Source organism: Mya arenaria, chromosome 3 (genome assembly GCF_026914265.1).
Source record: "Mya arenaria isolate MELC-2E11 chromosome 3, ASM2691426v1".
NCBI lineage: Eukaryota > Metazoa > Mollusca > Bivalvia > Myida > Myidae > Mya > Mya arenaria.
In genome coordinates, this window is record NC_069124.1 from 67,032,068 (window position 1) to 67,049,313 (window position 17,246).

Consider the following 17,246-nt stretch of genomic DNA (forward strand, 5'->3'; position numbering starts at 1 on the left):
TGATGGAGGACCGTTGCCGAATACTTGTAACTCTATCCGTTTTCCCCAAGGACAGTGCTTAAAGTGGCACTTCTGGCCCTGGTATGATTAAAAATGTTTTGTTTCAGATTAGTGGTCGTTTAATTCCATGTCACAGGTCAATGCCATTGCTCAGAGGTACTTTTTGTTTAGTGTCTTTGAACTATTGACGATATTGCATACGAGGTGATTATTTAAAGCCACAGCACCATCCTGTGCAAGTGGTTTCCAGTGTTATGACAGATTGAAGTAGAATAAAAAAACTCCAAAAAACATTGAAAAAAGACATATTGGGCTTGTTCGGATACCCTTTAAAATAAACTGGTCATAAAAACTTAATTTTAGGGAACGTTTGGCATCTAAAAGATGCAATGGTGATGGGTAGCCATCGCGGCGAGACGTCAGGCTGCAGTATCAGTAGTGGTCTTGACCCTGGAAACGCCGATTTCGAGCGTTCTGGTCAGTTTTCTACATATTGAAGTGTATTACATTCTTGAAAGGGTGAAAATGGCCTTGACATTTACCCATATTTTCTGCACAACAAATGCTCTTTTCGTATTTGCAAACGTTGAATATATAGGCAAGGGGCGGATGCAGTAATTTGCTTTAGAGAAGATTTAACTTGGGGACGGGGCGCATCATAGTTGGACATGCATTACCTCACCCACGGAATGGATATATCTAAATAAATACGTGGGTTAAATGTGTGCACGGAGGTTTAAAGGTCCACCCAAAAGACGTTTTAGTTATTCTTGCTCTGGAATGTTGAATGTTTTCCCCACTGATGATTTTGACATTAGAAATTATTTACTTGGACACCGTGGTTGATGATGATGGAGTGTCACAAGTTCCGGGGCGGGGGGGGGGGGGGTCATAGGCTACTAACTCCATTTATAAGATTGGGATTAATTTGCGCACATGGGTCTTGTCTTGTCTTGGTATAATTGAAAGGTGATATTTGTTTCAAAATATATATTTGTATAGATATCTGACAGTTACTTTAATAAATAAAAAAATACATTGCCGATTTCTTTCGTAAAAATCATGAGTTGCAAAACAAGCTACTGTATGTGCCTATGTAGCATCGCCAATATGTTACGGAGTACCACCGTCGACGGAACCCCCGGTTCTCAATGCATCATTTTTTTATATCGTAGACGATGAATACCACAGGTCAATGTGTAAATGTAAACGTCAACATTACCCGTATACAGCATGTCCAAAAGAGGCTGCGAACCACAAATCGGTATGCGTACTTGCAGTATATGTATGTTACTTATTGTGCGCCATGTTATCCAGGTATGTGTACATTGTTCAAGTTGTGACATATTCTATAGAACGAGCAAAGGGATTTATCCGAGTATCAGCGAGCCTTAAAGTTCAAGTTTAAAGTGAAATTTCTCTTACGACGTTTAATCTAAATTGCAACTGTTACGGGTACGTTTAGCTACGCATTTACGTACAGATACTAGTTCACTGCCTCTCCGTAATAGCACCAGCCTGAAATAGCATCGACAGTCACAATGATTCAATCAAGGTTAGCGACAAATATAGTCACTAGTTTTCAAGACCTTAGTTCAACAGACGACAATTAGATAACGTACATCGCCGTGACAGCCGAGTCGCTGGCCACGTGACCCGGTGTGCAGCTGACGCCCCCGGGGAAAAAGGGAGGCGCTATGGCCGCTGGTCCACCACCGGAAGTGATAATGTGATGACAGGGCGACACCTGCCCAGTCTGTTGTGGCCATATGAACTTGTGAGCTTGTTTTAGGTATAAACTATACTTGAGCAAATGCACAAAAAAGTATCTAGATTTACTAAAATAACCGGGTTCTCATCCTTTAATGAAAGCTTAAGTTGTGCAAGTGTGGTTTTTACATTGATATATAGTAGAGGGACAGGATAAGACAGTTCGTTTGTTTCTTCTTGAAAACAAACACAGCATATTACTTGAAAAAAGGTACTGCATAGGATTGTCTTAAATAAGACATGTAGAACGCTTTGACAACTGCTGTTTTGGGTTATAAAAGTTGTATTTCTTACTGGTTTTACATGATAAATATGTTTAGCATTTATCTCATCAAGCAAGCCAATCTGAGCAGAGTATTTCGTGCAGCCTCTTTTGGTTATTGACGTACTTAACTTAGTCGATTTATTAATTGGGCCGTCAAACTTGATCATCTGCTGAGGCGGTCGCTCCTTTGAAATAAAATTGTTCAGTTGTAAAACATGATCTAAAACCTGTATATATGGGGCAATATTTTCGAAAAATCAAAGTCATGCTTAAATTGCCAGTAATACAAGACGCTACTCCCTCTGAGAGCATGCTTGAGTCCAAGGTTCCCGAAGACAGCACTGAATGGATCAATGCTAACTAAGTTATACTGCGCGATAGCTGCAAGAGATTATTACTTTACGTAGAAACTTTAGACGGACAAATAAGATTGCCGCCGTAAATTGAAAGTCTATTTGTTTCTTTCAGAACATTTTTGGAAGTTACTACATCGCCATTATCTAAGGCCATTTATCTTCGTTGCTACACGGCCGTTTGTTGATTACCATAGCGATAAAAGGGACGAATCGAACTTCTGATATTTTGTTTTCTATTTTATTTTCTATAAATGACCGCATGCTGCTTTGAGTTCTTGTTTAATTTAAACCGTTAATGTATAAACAATTGTTAGATATGTATATCAGTCGCGGGCATCAGGAGAATGTGTCTGTTTTAGACGATCAAGGGGGTTTAACTCGACGATCGTTAAAGCCATTGAATAGTGGGCCATACTACTCGTGCACGAACATAGGTTCAGTCACTGGAAACACGTGCACGAAGAGTTATGTATCTTGAACGCACTTCTTAAGTTATGAGGAAGGTTATGAGTTGCACGACGGCAGTGACGGCAGTGCTACATGAACATTCATCCACTCTTTTCTGCCCGAAACCGGCAGACAAGCTCATGGCGTAAACGTCAAAGGTAAATTGGAGATTCTTTACACATAGTTGATGTTTTTTTTTTCTTGCCAAAATTATATATGACGGCGTTGTTATATGTTTCAAATAACAACAACCATATTGGACGTCGAGAAAGAAAGCTTAGAAATGCTGACATCAGTTTTTGGCTTTTTTTAACGTTAATATAATTACTCGTAGCATACATACGCGCACATTTAACAAAAGCTTGATACCGACAAGTGAAAAAAAATGTTGTATGACTATCAGTATATCAGAACAAAAACAGTTAGCATATGTTACATATATTTTCTAACTTGAAATTAGTTCATTTGTATTCTGTCACAGTCCAAATGCAAACAGTGGCGTTGTGTCATTAAGCGGTTTACGTCACAAAGTGACATTTCCAACAGAAAACAAACAGAAGGTCGGGAGGGTATTTGTCAAGGAGGGGGATAATGATGTCAACGCGCGCGGTGGCACCTTCCTCCGCGCACGTGGCACACGAGGGGTCAGGCTGTCCAGCGCCGGCCTCGCGCTGTCCGCTACATTGGACAAAACTAAACACCGCACGGCGGTCTGTTCACCGGAACCAACAGAGCGGAAACAGCAACAAGCTCTCGACAATAACCAAGCGCCAGGGATACCCTGATCTCTATGACTCTTCTATGAGAAACAATTCTGTTCCAGATGTGAAGAAGGGGTTCCTATAATTACAGAAATCCATTGAAACAGCTTCAAATTTCATTTACCGATTTACCGTTATTATTGCCAAGCGGACTGGGAAAAGGCTTCGAATTTGATCGTTTTGTTTTGTGATTAGGATTTGATATAAAATAGTTGTGCCCAGAAATGTATAAAAGAATTGCTCAAAACAGTCTGACGACTTAAACCTTTAATTAGAGGATCGCATAGCATGGTTTAATGACAATTTTGATACCATTGTTATAATAATTTTGATTGAAGTCTGAACAGAAACAAATGTATTTCATTTGAATCGTTGACAACAGATAAAAAGCCGTAATATAATATTAGAGTGACACTCTTTTAAGATGTCCACTATATGCTGATATTCGTAGAAGGTATTTGCCAAATTACTATTCAAGACATCCTAGTATGGAAAAATTTATTACCTTACTGCAAACAGATAATAAACCTCTTCTGGTTAAACTAGCTATTTATTGTTTAAAAGCTTTCAAAGAAAGAAATGATTATGTTTGAATACATATATGCTTTTTTCTAGAAATATTTATATCCTTGTACTGGATGTTATCCCATGTGTTTTGTAGATGTCTTAAGATTAGTTGTATTTGTACTGTTATCTTTGCGCTGATAACTATTTAGTGATCAAACCACTGTATTCTTTTAAAGTACCCTTGCCTAACATTTGCCTAAACGTTCCTCTATGGAGAGTAGGGAGTGAACACTCTCACAGGTATCTATAGGCGCGATGAAAGCTGTTGTCGTTGTTTTTTTTGTTGTTGTTTTTTCTCTATCACCATATATATAGAAATTGAATAATTCATGCATTTATTCATCTATGTATTATTTATTTGTATGTGTATGCGTATTGTGTATGTCGTGTAATGTGACGATGAGCTGTTTATATGCTTAAGTCAAAATAAATTTTCTGTTCTGTTCTGTTCTGTTCTGTTCTGTACTCTTATTCAAAATCAATACATACACTAGTATAACAAACATTTTTTTTTAATTGATAATCCTTTCACTACTTACTAATCAATGCATTTTAGAAAATATGACTGTAACCGTGTATTTAATAGCTGAACACGCAAGAATATTAAATGATTGATGAGTGCTAAAAGATTTACTGTGATCTTCTCTAGTTTCATTAGGTAGAAATACAGTGTTTTCTTCACATTTATTTAAAATTAAACTCGGTATCCTCAATAAGAATCTTTGTTTTATACATTTATTTATCCTTTTTGGTATACTAAAATATGTGTATTAACTTTGGTAAATCTCATTTAGGAGTAAGAGTGGATCTTTAAAGCTGCAGTCTCACAGATTGAACGTTTTGACAACGTTTATATTTTTTGTCTTGGAACGAGCCTTTTTGGCGAAAATCCATGGAAACCAGTTATATAAGACTGCTGACAAAAATCAGATTGCAGATTTTTATATATATAAGTTTAAAAATTGATGTTTTATTCATTTTTCATCATTGAAACCGTTAGTAACGGTTTAAGCCATAAAACATTAATTTTCGAACGGAAATATGAAAATCTACGATCTGATTTTTTGTCAGAAATCATATATCATTGGTTTGCAGATATTTACGCAAGATTTGCTCTTTCCAAGACAAAAAAATAAAAAAGGAGCAGCAGTAGAAACAGCAAACACCAACAAAGATTGACTATAAGAATTGTCTTTCAACAGCCTTTTTTATAAATTTATTTTTAGTTTTTACATTTTATTTTAAAACAGCACAATCAAAATCCAAAGAGGTTCGGGTTTCAGGGTCGGCTCTTTTCGATTATGTTACCACCTCGATGCCTTTGGTCAGCGACATTGTCCACTTTGATTTATTACCTGTCTGTCAAGGCCGACAGGGACCAACCGTAACTTAAAGACGGTTACTTTTTTGTTCCATTCAGGTCACAAGTAAATCATCCACGGAACGATTTGCTCTCTTGTATTTTTAATTAAGAAAGAGGCAAGGGCTCTAATTTTCTCGTGCGTCTCGCTGGGGAGATATTAACAGCAGATTTACGAACACGGTTTGTTAAAATATGAAGTCGTTAAAGCACAGATGGATTAAACAATTAACTGGAATGAATAGTTCATATTTTCAAAGATTTATTCCACATTTCTCGCCGCTGATCGAGGACATAAAGCGTTTTTTCGCGCTAAAATGTGCACAGTTATTGCGCAGTTTAACTGCACGGTTTGCTGCAAGATGAACGATACTGCAGGTTTGATAATCACAGACACAATACCATGAATAAATTAAAAACATGTCGTAGTCATTGCGATTTTAACTGATCGAATAAAACAAGCTTCTAGAAAAAAACATTATATACTGAAACGCAGATGCCAAAGTTTGTTTCTTCTCTCAACGGGCATTACCGTGAGGGTGGTTTGGACTTACAACGCTTGTGTTTTAGATCGACAACGAATGTACACGTTCTAAGTTTTAGTTGAAGCTAGTCCAAATTATTGTACGTGGACGGGTTCTTTTGCGATTTGTGAAATGGCAAATGCTTAGGGATCTCGTTTTGAACGTCTGTTATTTCAGACTAGAGGTGAAGCAAGATGATAATTTCTCCCATCTCAGATAAGTAGATCCAATATTTTAACCATGCTAGAAATTCTTATCTTGCCCACGGGCGAAGATAAAATGCCCGTATGGAACTTCTTTTTAATGGTCACCACATTGTAATTACCTCCCTTGTTAAAGACTGTCGTCTGTAGCATCATGGAAACCTTGTCGTGTGGCAATATTAAGAACGCTTATAAATTATTTCTCGCTTCAAATGTCACCATGAAACAGTTGTCATGCACCTTTCAAGAAATAATGCTTCATTCTCCTTAGAACTATTTAAAGACCGGTTTGACTATTAACATCATCTGAATCACTGCGCGCATATCCATGATAACCACGAATTATCGCATATCCATGCGCAATTATTTTCACTAAGCACAAAAGAGTTCCAGCAAAAATACATTTTTACTTAACTTTGTTTAACTGAAGTTGGAGAAAAAGCATCTATCATAGCCGCTCGTGTAAGTCTTACACTCTCGGCCATGGAAGATACTTATAATCCTGGAGAGTCAATTGAAAATCTGAGTGGCAACATAAAAGGCAATCCTATGGTCAATAGATGCATACACGGCTTGCGGACTCGATGTCGGCTTGTTGTGAAGATACAGCTGTACTGCTTAACATATACGTCCTCAGCCGAGTGCCCATCTATCACTGGGTGTTTCGCCCCTTATCTCGAATCATCATCTAGATGGCGGGGCAGGTAATGGTGATCAGTCACTAACTCGTCTATGTTGGCTCCCAAGTCGGTTCACTGCGTCGTAGCCAGAGCCAACTGGACGCACTCTCTGCAGCTCTCCCAAGAGCGTGGACGGCGGTCTTTCTGACTCGTCCTTTGATGCCAACAGCTCCCAGCATTTTCCACACTGACTGTGATGAAAATCCTCTACATCCAACTTCCACTGGGAAGAGCCACGTCTTCCAACCCCTCTCTACATGTGTCTAACAAGTCTGGGTATTTCCCTTCTTCAGTTCGTATGCCTCCTCACATCTCTCTCTGTTAGCTCGATCAATGTAACCAGCTTTGGAGACCTGGACCAAAGTACTATGTCTGACCGAAGGGTGGTATGGGCCACTTCCTCAGGAAACTTCAACTTTTTTTCCCAAATTCATAACGTTTGAAACCTTATTTGTCGAAAAACAAGTCAACATTTCCAGGTGAACACACAGGTCGACGGCCACTATGAGCTAGCAAAACGACATAAAACCAGTCGACCCGATTATATATGATCAACAGTATATACGATATAAGCATATGTTGCCATATACTAAGAGATGGTGTATGACCTTGTAGAACATGTTTTAAGAAGACGACACAAAAATGGATTGAATATAATGAAATAGAATTACAGTCAAACCCCGTTTGATCGAACTCCCAGGGACCGGAGAAAATACCTCGAGACTTGGAAAAGTTAGCTAAGCGGGATATTTTATCTGCAGTATAAAGAAATCGGTCCTTTACATCAAGTTGGAGCCAACGAATAATTTGAGCCAAGCGAGTTCAACCCAACGAGGTTTGACTGTACATCTATCTATTCGAGATGACATTGCGTTTTTTTTCCCGAGAAACATAAGGCGCATATGAGACCCCCGTTTTACAAGACGCATGAAGTATTTACAGGAACTATATCATGGAAAGTGAGTAAGAGGAGAAATGTTTGGTGTATTGCAGGTGTAATCCAATTACTAGAGGTCCGTATTGGCAAGAAAACATATGAATAAAACATGAGAACAAATAAGAAAACAATTAATATACTTCCATTTTCTCTTGAAACATTTTTCCAAGAAAATTAATATATCATATCCAGACAACCCATAAAACAGAAAGGAAGTAGTTTTGTTTCAGTGTGCAGTTACGATACATCGACGTTTCAAGACCATTCAGTTCAAGATGATACGTTATCTGTTTTAAATTGTAATGTTCGTCTTTTCTTTTTTTCTAACTGCTTCTAAGATTAGCTGATTCCGGAACTTTTATTTAAGCTCATTTTTGGATCAATTTTCTTGATACATTATACGTCCGTATTTTTGACGTTTTAAAAATAAGTTTCTTTGAAATAGGCCCCAATATGGCTCCATTTATGCCCATATAAATCATACAGCAGAAATACTGGGACGTTTTTACGACGTCATATCGGCTTCAGTGACAGTTATACGAATCTCCCACAAGGCACCGCTCATTTCCGGTCCAGGGGGGCGGAGCTCCGTGCCGTTTTGACGCCGACGGCAGAAGGGTATCGAAGCAGACATCGATACCGGGGCTGATTAATTGTAACTCCGCGCACCAGATTGGGACATGACACACGTCACGTGCGTTGCACGTGGTTGAAACACAGACACGCCCCTTAAATAACTGAGAACTGAATAGTTAAGCGGTTGCTGGTGAATTAGAAACTTCCGATTTGCAATTATAATTATGAAGTGAAAATAAACAGACATTGAACAGAGACGTCAGTAAAATGAGAATTTTCACAAGAAGTTTGGTATTATTATGTGCATTTAAACTCGTCACTTCTTTAGATGAAATGTGTTCAGCGTTATACAGAATGTACAATACGCCAAGACAATTGTTTGTTTTTAAAACACAAATTTGGTTGATCGTCTTTTGTTCTCCCATTATTGCCCAACTGTGGTGTTTTGAAAAATCGTGTTGGGGATGGGGGTGGGGAGGGAGGGGGGGGGGGGTCTTATTTATTGAATGTCCTTTAGAGCATTTTCGCATTTACCCCTCAAGGTGCCAAAACACGCTCAAGAGTTCTATTTCTCCCACCCCAGTTTAGTATATCCAAATATTTGGCCATGCTGAAAATCTTTACCGTGCCCAATGATAAAAAATTACACGTATTAAACAATAGATTAAAATACAACTTGACTATATTTTGCTTAAGAGAAAACATCAACCATGGCCACTTGAGTAAGATCCAAACTCTCGCGCAGGGTGTTCTGTTCTGTACAGTCTATCGGTCTGTCTGCAGATCAGAAGGAAGTTGAATATTAATGTTATAATCTCAATATCATTTTTTTGGCCCATGCATCTCCAAAATCCACTTATTAGAACGCTTGGTCAGTTTTACTACTATTATTGAACTTTTCATTAGTTTTAAATACAGGACATGCTAGTCTGACATGGAATATTTTGTTTCATAAATGAACAGACTGAACTATGGGAGGTAAATCAGTTATATAGATCGTGATAAGATTAGTCCCCCTTAGAATTACCCATGCCATGAAAACAACACGTTGTAGTTGAAATCGATGTTTTTATTGTTTCACGATGGAACACAATGAGTTATTTTCTGAAAAAGTTGAAAACAAATGTTTAACTTATTTAAATGAGCCAATTGGTAAAGACATCTGACTGTAAACACAATGTCTTTGTTTTTATACCTTAAAAAGCTATATATTTAAAATCATATTGATGGATGATCAACTATATGTTTAAACGTAAAATAAACTCAATTCTTTTTTTCTTGAAGTCTTTTTCAGTGAAAACATGGCATTAATAAAAACTATGCACACATTTAAAATAGCTCCTTGTATGCTAGAAAGATCTGAACAATGGCATTTTGTACACTCTTTTCAACAGACACCAACAGTATATTTCTGTCCATTTCTTTCCTGAACTTGAACACTGACTTTGACCTGTAAACAAATATGACGGACCCTGCCCATGTTAACTGCCAGAGATGTACGACTTCAGCGTCTTGCTTACATCTTTGAGCCTGAAAAACATGGACAGTTTTGATTGGATAAATATATTTTCAAATACACTGTAAAAAATCCGTACAACTTGAACATACCCTGACACATGCATTTTAAATAGTCATGGTTTATATGGTATACTAGAATTACAACAACAATTATTTAAAATGTTTATGCATTTTTCTGTCTGCTTCATAAGTAAATTAATGGCAACCAGGAATAGTCTGGACCTGATTCAAAACTGAAAAATCATGAAAAAATTAGGAAGAAGACCGCTTAGTGTCCAATAGCAAGGAGAATAACTACGTGTATTTAAGTCAGAGTGAAAGGACTCCATACACATAATTTAAGCGCCCATTGTAACTATGAAAAAAATACAAAAATCCATGTTAATACATAAATGGTTTCAGATTAATGTACAACATTTGAGTGTTCACAGGCTGGTGGTATTTATAATGACACCATGCAAACTAGAAATTACTGTTTTACTGTTTTTGGGCCAGGTGAAACTAGCTTTGTTACCTTAACTGTGGTTTCTTTTTCGCTTTCTTGTCCGTTTTAGGGTTCAGCTTTGAGTCTGTAAATAAGACAATCTATAAATAAATCAACCAGTTTTAATTGTGTTATGTACAATAACATGTTAATTGCTGTATACCATTTTAAAAATATCCTAATGTATTGTTGCTTGGAGGACACTAACCCAAGGGCAGTAACTTCCAGTAATATTCCAACCTGTATTATCATTGATTATTGCCCTTTTACATGTTCAAAAATTTGAATTTTCAAAATAAAATCATTACAACTTGAGGCTGAGTCAGTGTGCAAACATTTGAAGACAGCTGGTTTAAAAGATAAAACAGCATGCTTAACAAACAAAAATACAAAAAAATGAACAAAAAGAGATATTCAAATAAAATATGCAACGCTCTATGACAATAATAAAATAGTTTTAATGTATAAATAGGAATGTCAATGTGGTTGGTACAGTAATGTATGGTTATGGTCTCATATTTTTCAATTCTAAGAACAGAATATTGTACAACATGATAGCTGACAATTACTAGCTGTTTCTTTTTTTAAGCTGCACTCTTATAGATTGATAGTTTTTACATGTTTCTGTTTCTTTTTTGTCTCAGCATCATCTGATTTTGACCTTAATATAAGATAACTGAATACAGAACAGGCCCCAATTTCTCGAAACTTCTTAAGCTTAACAGGCTTAAGTCGCTTATTTCAATTGGCCAAAATACATACTGAAAATGGATTTTGATAAATGAAAAAAAGGTTTATTCTGATAATCATACAGATTATTCCTACATAATTTCTAAAAAATCTTGAAGAAGTAAATATCACACATTTTATAGAACAAGAAAAATAGTTAGATTAGCTTAATCCTGTTATAAGGGACATAAAAAGTTTCGAGAAATTGGGGCCAGATCTCAATTGTTTGGGGAACTGCTGAAAATTAGATTTTTCTTAAAGCTTAAGTAACACTTTAAGCCATAAAACATCAATTTTCAAATGTAAGTATGAACAACTGATTTCTAATATTATGTCAGCAGTCTTATATCACTGGTTTGCAGATTTTTGCACAACAATATGCTCATTCTAAGACCAAAACAAAAAGTTGTCACAATGGTCAATCTGTGAGAGTGCAGCCTTATTCATAAGTGTCCGGATCACATACCCATGTATCCCTGCCTATAGATCTCTGCGAGTCGGTACTTGAGGGGCGGCACTTTGAGGGTCACTGACTGCTGGGCCTCTGCCTTCTCAAGGGCCTCCTGTATCGACAGACCAACCCACTCAGCCTCTTCATACTGTAATGGAAGACATATATATATATATATATATATATATATATATATATACTAAACTTCAAGAATATAAATATTCATTACATATTTTTTTCATAATTACAGTTAATGAAAATTTATGAGCCATGATGAGAACTGGGGTTCTTACAAAAAAATCTATGTATTATATCAGATGAATGTAGTAGGGAAGAGCAATTTAAATTTAATATTCTAAGGGAGATAACATCATAGAGAAAATAATGAAATATGCAGAGACCAGCTACTTTCTCCCCCTTGGTTATAATTTCAATCCCATTCTCACACAATATGGTATGTTAAGAGACTTATCTGATTTGGTCATATCTGATCATAAAGAATAATGGTAAGAAAATAAAACAGTGTCAAAAACTTGTTGTTGTATATACCTTTTGTTTGATGTTGTGCAGAAAAGAAACTGTTAATGTATGTTTTATTCATCTAATGAGCCAGGTAATGTGTTGAGATGAATGATAAAGCTGCCTAGGCTTGAATTAATGTAAACTTCCACATATTTTGTTATTAACTGATGATTAAATTTTCCTAATTTCGCTCTTATTGACACAAAAAATCATGATTGATGTTTTCTGACAAAATATACCATGCAGACTGTTGACTTAAACTGTAAAATCACGAATACACAATAACATTTACAATTTCTTTTTTATTATTACTTGTCATAAAAGTACAATTTTAGCAGGTTGAATAAATGCCAAAATATACCCTGACTGAACAAATTGAACATAAAAACAAGATAAAAACTAGCTGCCTAGCCTTATAATCAAAGTTGCAATTAGAAAATTACAAACCATTTGAGATTTGAATGTTATTATTTTTTGGCAAATGTAAAATCCCGACAGACTTGCCATACACTATCAAATACATTAGAGCAATATTAAAATTATGAAACAGTAAGTTTGTGAATTGTATCAGTACTAGACAATACCTACCCAGCAATCTAGCTACAATATATATCCTAATATAGCACAATTACTGCCCAAAACAGCTGCTTATATATAATTACTTCCGTTGACCATACAATTTTTCTACAATTATTTACAGTTTAATGAAGAATGAGACAAGATGTGTCCACTATGCATCTCTTGATCGTGCGGATAAGACACTGGTATGTCAAACCATAATTTATGACAGTGACTATTGAAAATCTTGTGACCATCAACAAAAGAAAGATTTTGTACTTATTGTTTCAAATACATGAGTTGGGCTACCCCCAGGGTAGAGTTAAGACAGTACACAGACCAAATGTTGACTGGTATGATAGCTATGTTTTATTTATGGTGTTGATGTTTTGGTTTTAGGGTGAACAGTTAAGCACATTCAGTATTAAAAAATAAGCAGAACAGAGAAGAATATATATAGACTTGATATGTTAATTAAATTCTGAAGAGCTTTTGGATATTACTGTGATAGCCAAGGTAGGCTTTAGTCTATTTATAGTCTTCTCACTTCAATCACTCTAGAATCGGTTTTCTTGGAAGAAACCAGTATACATGTGAATTTTGAGAGGCAATAAGAAAGAAACCCTGGTGGGGATTGAACACACAACATCTTGGGTGAGAGGTAGACCACTGTACCACTATACCACTAACACCATTGACGATAACCTCTAAGGACATCTTAGTAACACCAGGATCTTAATATTCTTGTTAAAATTTGTTATTTATAATCCCCCTGTATCAAAAAACATATCTGAAGCTATTGTGAGTCTCAGTTTCCATTTTATTATAGTTTTCTGATTTGTTTGAATTTAGGGTGTCTGTTTCATTATGTATACTTTAACCTCACATTTCAAACTATTGTCATTCATAATCTGGAGCGTGGCAATGACACCAAGGGTCTCCGACATCATGTCTTTAAAAGTATCAAAATCCATTTGTAAACATCAGACACGCTGTAATGATTGCATAAAGAGAAAATGGGATTTTGAATATGAAAAATGTCCATTAAAAGGATTTGTCACAGATATACCTCATCATAGTGAATATACCCTGACCACACAGTTTGGAAGACCAAAATTTATCTTATTATATAACAGTATTAAAAGGGGGATTTTACTATAATCTACCAGCAAACTTCCTTTCATCATTGCAAATAATATAAATGGACATTAAAAGTGATGATAATGCAAACTTTACAACACTGAAGAAGCATTTAGCAGATGACATGAACTCATGTGGGTAGATTTAATATGTCAAGTATGATATGAAAAGAAAATTTTCAGATAATGGACTACAAGTCACCTTAAGACATAAATCAAATTATATTTTTCTGGATTGTGTGTACATAATAAATGTTAAATTCTTAGCTATCTAAGAACAAAGTAGGAACCATCTGAAAGCACCCAACAAATTGAAAATGTTTACATCACAACTGAGCTCTCATTCAAAGTAGAAACTTAACTGTTGCCAGGACAAACTGTGAAGAATTTCCCACAAAAACTGAGCTAGTCATCTCAGTTTGGTGAAAGTTATATAAGACAAGTCTTAACTTTCACAAGGATCTCACAGCGAACCCAACCATTTTTACACCGAATTATCACATTTGCATTGTCCCCTCTTTAATTTTCTCCACCTCGCACAATTTTTGACAATTATTGATATCCCCATGTAAAACTTCCTGCCAAATTTCAATGTCTGATATTTTGATGATTATAGACAAAAATTGACTGCTTTCGTCAAATGCTATCATCATGGCATAAAGGGGAACTGTGAATAACAAAGCCACCCTAGGGTGAGAGTTTTCAGAAGAATCAGGAGGACTGGGTACCCTATAGGGCAGTGGGGTATATATTGTGACAATTATTTCATAGTTTGCCACACTACAGCATTCACAAAGACTATGATACCGATAGGCATGATATACATCCAATAAAATGCTACCATAATTATAAGAATATCAGATGACAATTATAATAAGATGATAATTGTCTAGCAAATTATTAACATCTACTATTTCAACAAGCTAGACATCTCCCTGCTGCTTCATTTTCTTGTTCCTTGAACAATTGGACATCGCCCATTCTGTAAATATATAAAGAAATAATGGACGGACACAAAAGTGGCTCATGCTAGTCATATTTCTTTCAGTTGAACAAGTGGCACTCTGCAATTAAAGCCAGAGTTATGGGACTGCTATACTAATAATATATGTCATGTGTTCCCATTCCGAATAGAAAATTCGGACCCGAGGGCACCTGCGTTGCCTGGTAACGAGGCTTGCCGAGCCTGAGGGTCGGATTTTTCTATCCGGAACGGATACACATGATAGATATTTTTTCTAGCATACCTTAATTATTTTTTGTGTGAAGAAATTGCATAAAAAAGCTCATTTTTGTACATTTCACCAAAAAGCACGTGCGATAATGTTTACTGACGTCATGGCGCGCAGTAATTTTTATTCACTATCAATGACAATAAGTTCCTTCGATATCAAGTCTTTGAAGGGTTATTTCGTTTTGTTGTGAAGATATATTTTTGCAAAGTTAATGTTTATGAAACTCATCTATTGAAATCTCATAATTATGGTTACTTATAGTATATAATAAAAGAAATCAAAAGTATTACGTCACAGCACGTGACTCATCTGGCATGGGGGGATGCCAGATGGGATTTTCCAGCACGGCTGAATTTACCGTAAATGCCTATCCCGCGTGCTAGAAATTTGCGTATTGTCTTCAGTAACATCGATACCAGTTTCTCATGCATGATTATACACCTATTTAAGTGTGAACCTAGATTAAAGATCTGTGAATGTGACAACGACAATGACAACAATTTCAGGCTATGACAATGCTTCATTTATTTTTTCCTTAAAAAAACAACAAACCAGCTAAATAGTATGCAAATAACTAAAACTTCCTTTGAGTCATAATTCACAGCTTCTCAGAAAAATATTTCATTTTGAGACCAAAACTTAATTTGTTAATCCCCTTCAAAACACATCAAGATAGGGGGCCTCCCACCCACAATCTTGGTGAAGTCCATCCATCAGAGGGTGAAATTAGCTCTCCTGTGCTTGTCCAGTAGATGTGAAAACCAGAGACTGGAATCCCTTATCAAAGTGGCCATCTAGGTCCACTCTTTTTCCACACAAGTTTGCCAAGAGTTTTAATTATTTCCCAGATTTACAGAATCAAACTGTTGAAAAACCACTTGCTCAACTCTTCCAGACCGCAAGTTTTATGCCCCTGGTGTGGGTTTTTCATTCTTGCTGTTGTGGATTGTGATAGATTTGTCAATCATAAAATGTAAAAGATTGAAAAAACATAAAACCATATCAAGATAATGCTACTGAGAAGTTAAAAGCATCAGCTTATCATAAAAAATGTAATTTAAGAAAATCATCTAACTTGATTGCTTGTAATGAATGGTTAAAGAATACAGACTGCGTGAGTGTGGGAAACTTTACCTACAGCATGCTGAGCCCCTGAACAAGTGGCTTATGAGATAAAGTCATTACCTACCAGTTTACATTAGAGTGGCCAAGACTTGAACTTTCAACTCACACTGAGGGCAGACATACAGGCATACTTGTACATCACTGACACTGGTAATCAGAAATTACATGAGATTTTACTGATATGCCTCAATGGAACATATTGAATGGAGATTCCTATGTTAATGGTAGACGGCTAACACAATCTGATGCTGAAAGTGACCTGTAATGGCCCATATTTTCATTCAACTACCTGCTCCATGTACTATCCAGTATGAAACAAAGCATGGCACCAGAAAATGTAAAAGCTACAGATATTGAAGTCCACTCATTAATTTTTTACATAGTACAACAGATGCACATTATAGGGGTAAGACGAGAACTGGAAACAACATTGATATTTTAATGTTAATGCCATATACACACAGATACTTGAAATGAAATTGAATTACTCCAAGACACTTACATGCCAAAGCATGTGGAAAATGACATACATACTGTATCAATGACCATGCAAAATTTATAATATCAGGCTCCATTGAGTTTCTGAGATGCTTTGGAAACTGATACATTTCTAGGATGGGGAATAACATGAAAATATAAAATAAAATTTCATCCAGATGGAAAATGCATCAGTCTGTCTGGTCTAAATTATTGGATCCCTGTCTGTTATGGATCACTGCAGGTCAACAAGACTTTGAGACTATCATTTTTTTATATAGATGAAAAAACACACAACAACACTAGTCATTTTGGATAAAACTGACCCCATTTTGATATTATGTAGATGTGTCCCCCTTTTTAAGAAAGGGTTATGGTAAAAATTAGGGAGTATTCATAAAGGGAGAGGGTCAGGGGGATTACACCCTGATCTGTATTGCTTTTTTTTTCAAACAGAAGTTAAGGAAATCGTCGCAAGTTATCATTAACGTATGACATTTCAACAGAAAAGCCAGATCATTCAAATGTCTTCTGCAATGTGCAAACATTTATAAGATGTTAA

The 17,246-nt window shown here is 36.1% G+C and overlaps 1 protein-coding gene across 1 annotated transcript in view; it reads right to left on the reverse strand.

The window, feature by feature from the left end:
* Positions 1–9,500: 9,500 nt before the first annotated feature.
* The window catches only part of LOC128229382 (39S ribosomal protein L28, mitochondrial-like), a 46,238-nt gene continuing 38,492 nt past the window's right edge, over positions 9,501–17,246 (reverse strand). The window contains exons 6-8 of the mRNA XM_052941271.1: positions 11,644–11,776; positions 10,479–10,533; positions 9,501–9,976 (exon numbers count right to left, since the gene is read on the reverse strand). Coding sequence (XP_052797231.1) covers positions 9,928–9,976; positions 10,479–10,533; positions 11,644–11,776 — 237 coding nt within the window. The 3' untranslated portion in view covers positions 9,501–9,927. The remainder of the gene's footprint in view (positions 9,977–10,478; positions 10,534–11,643; positions 11,777–17,246) is intronic.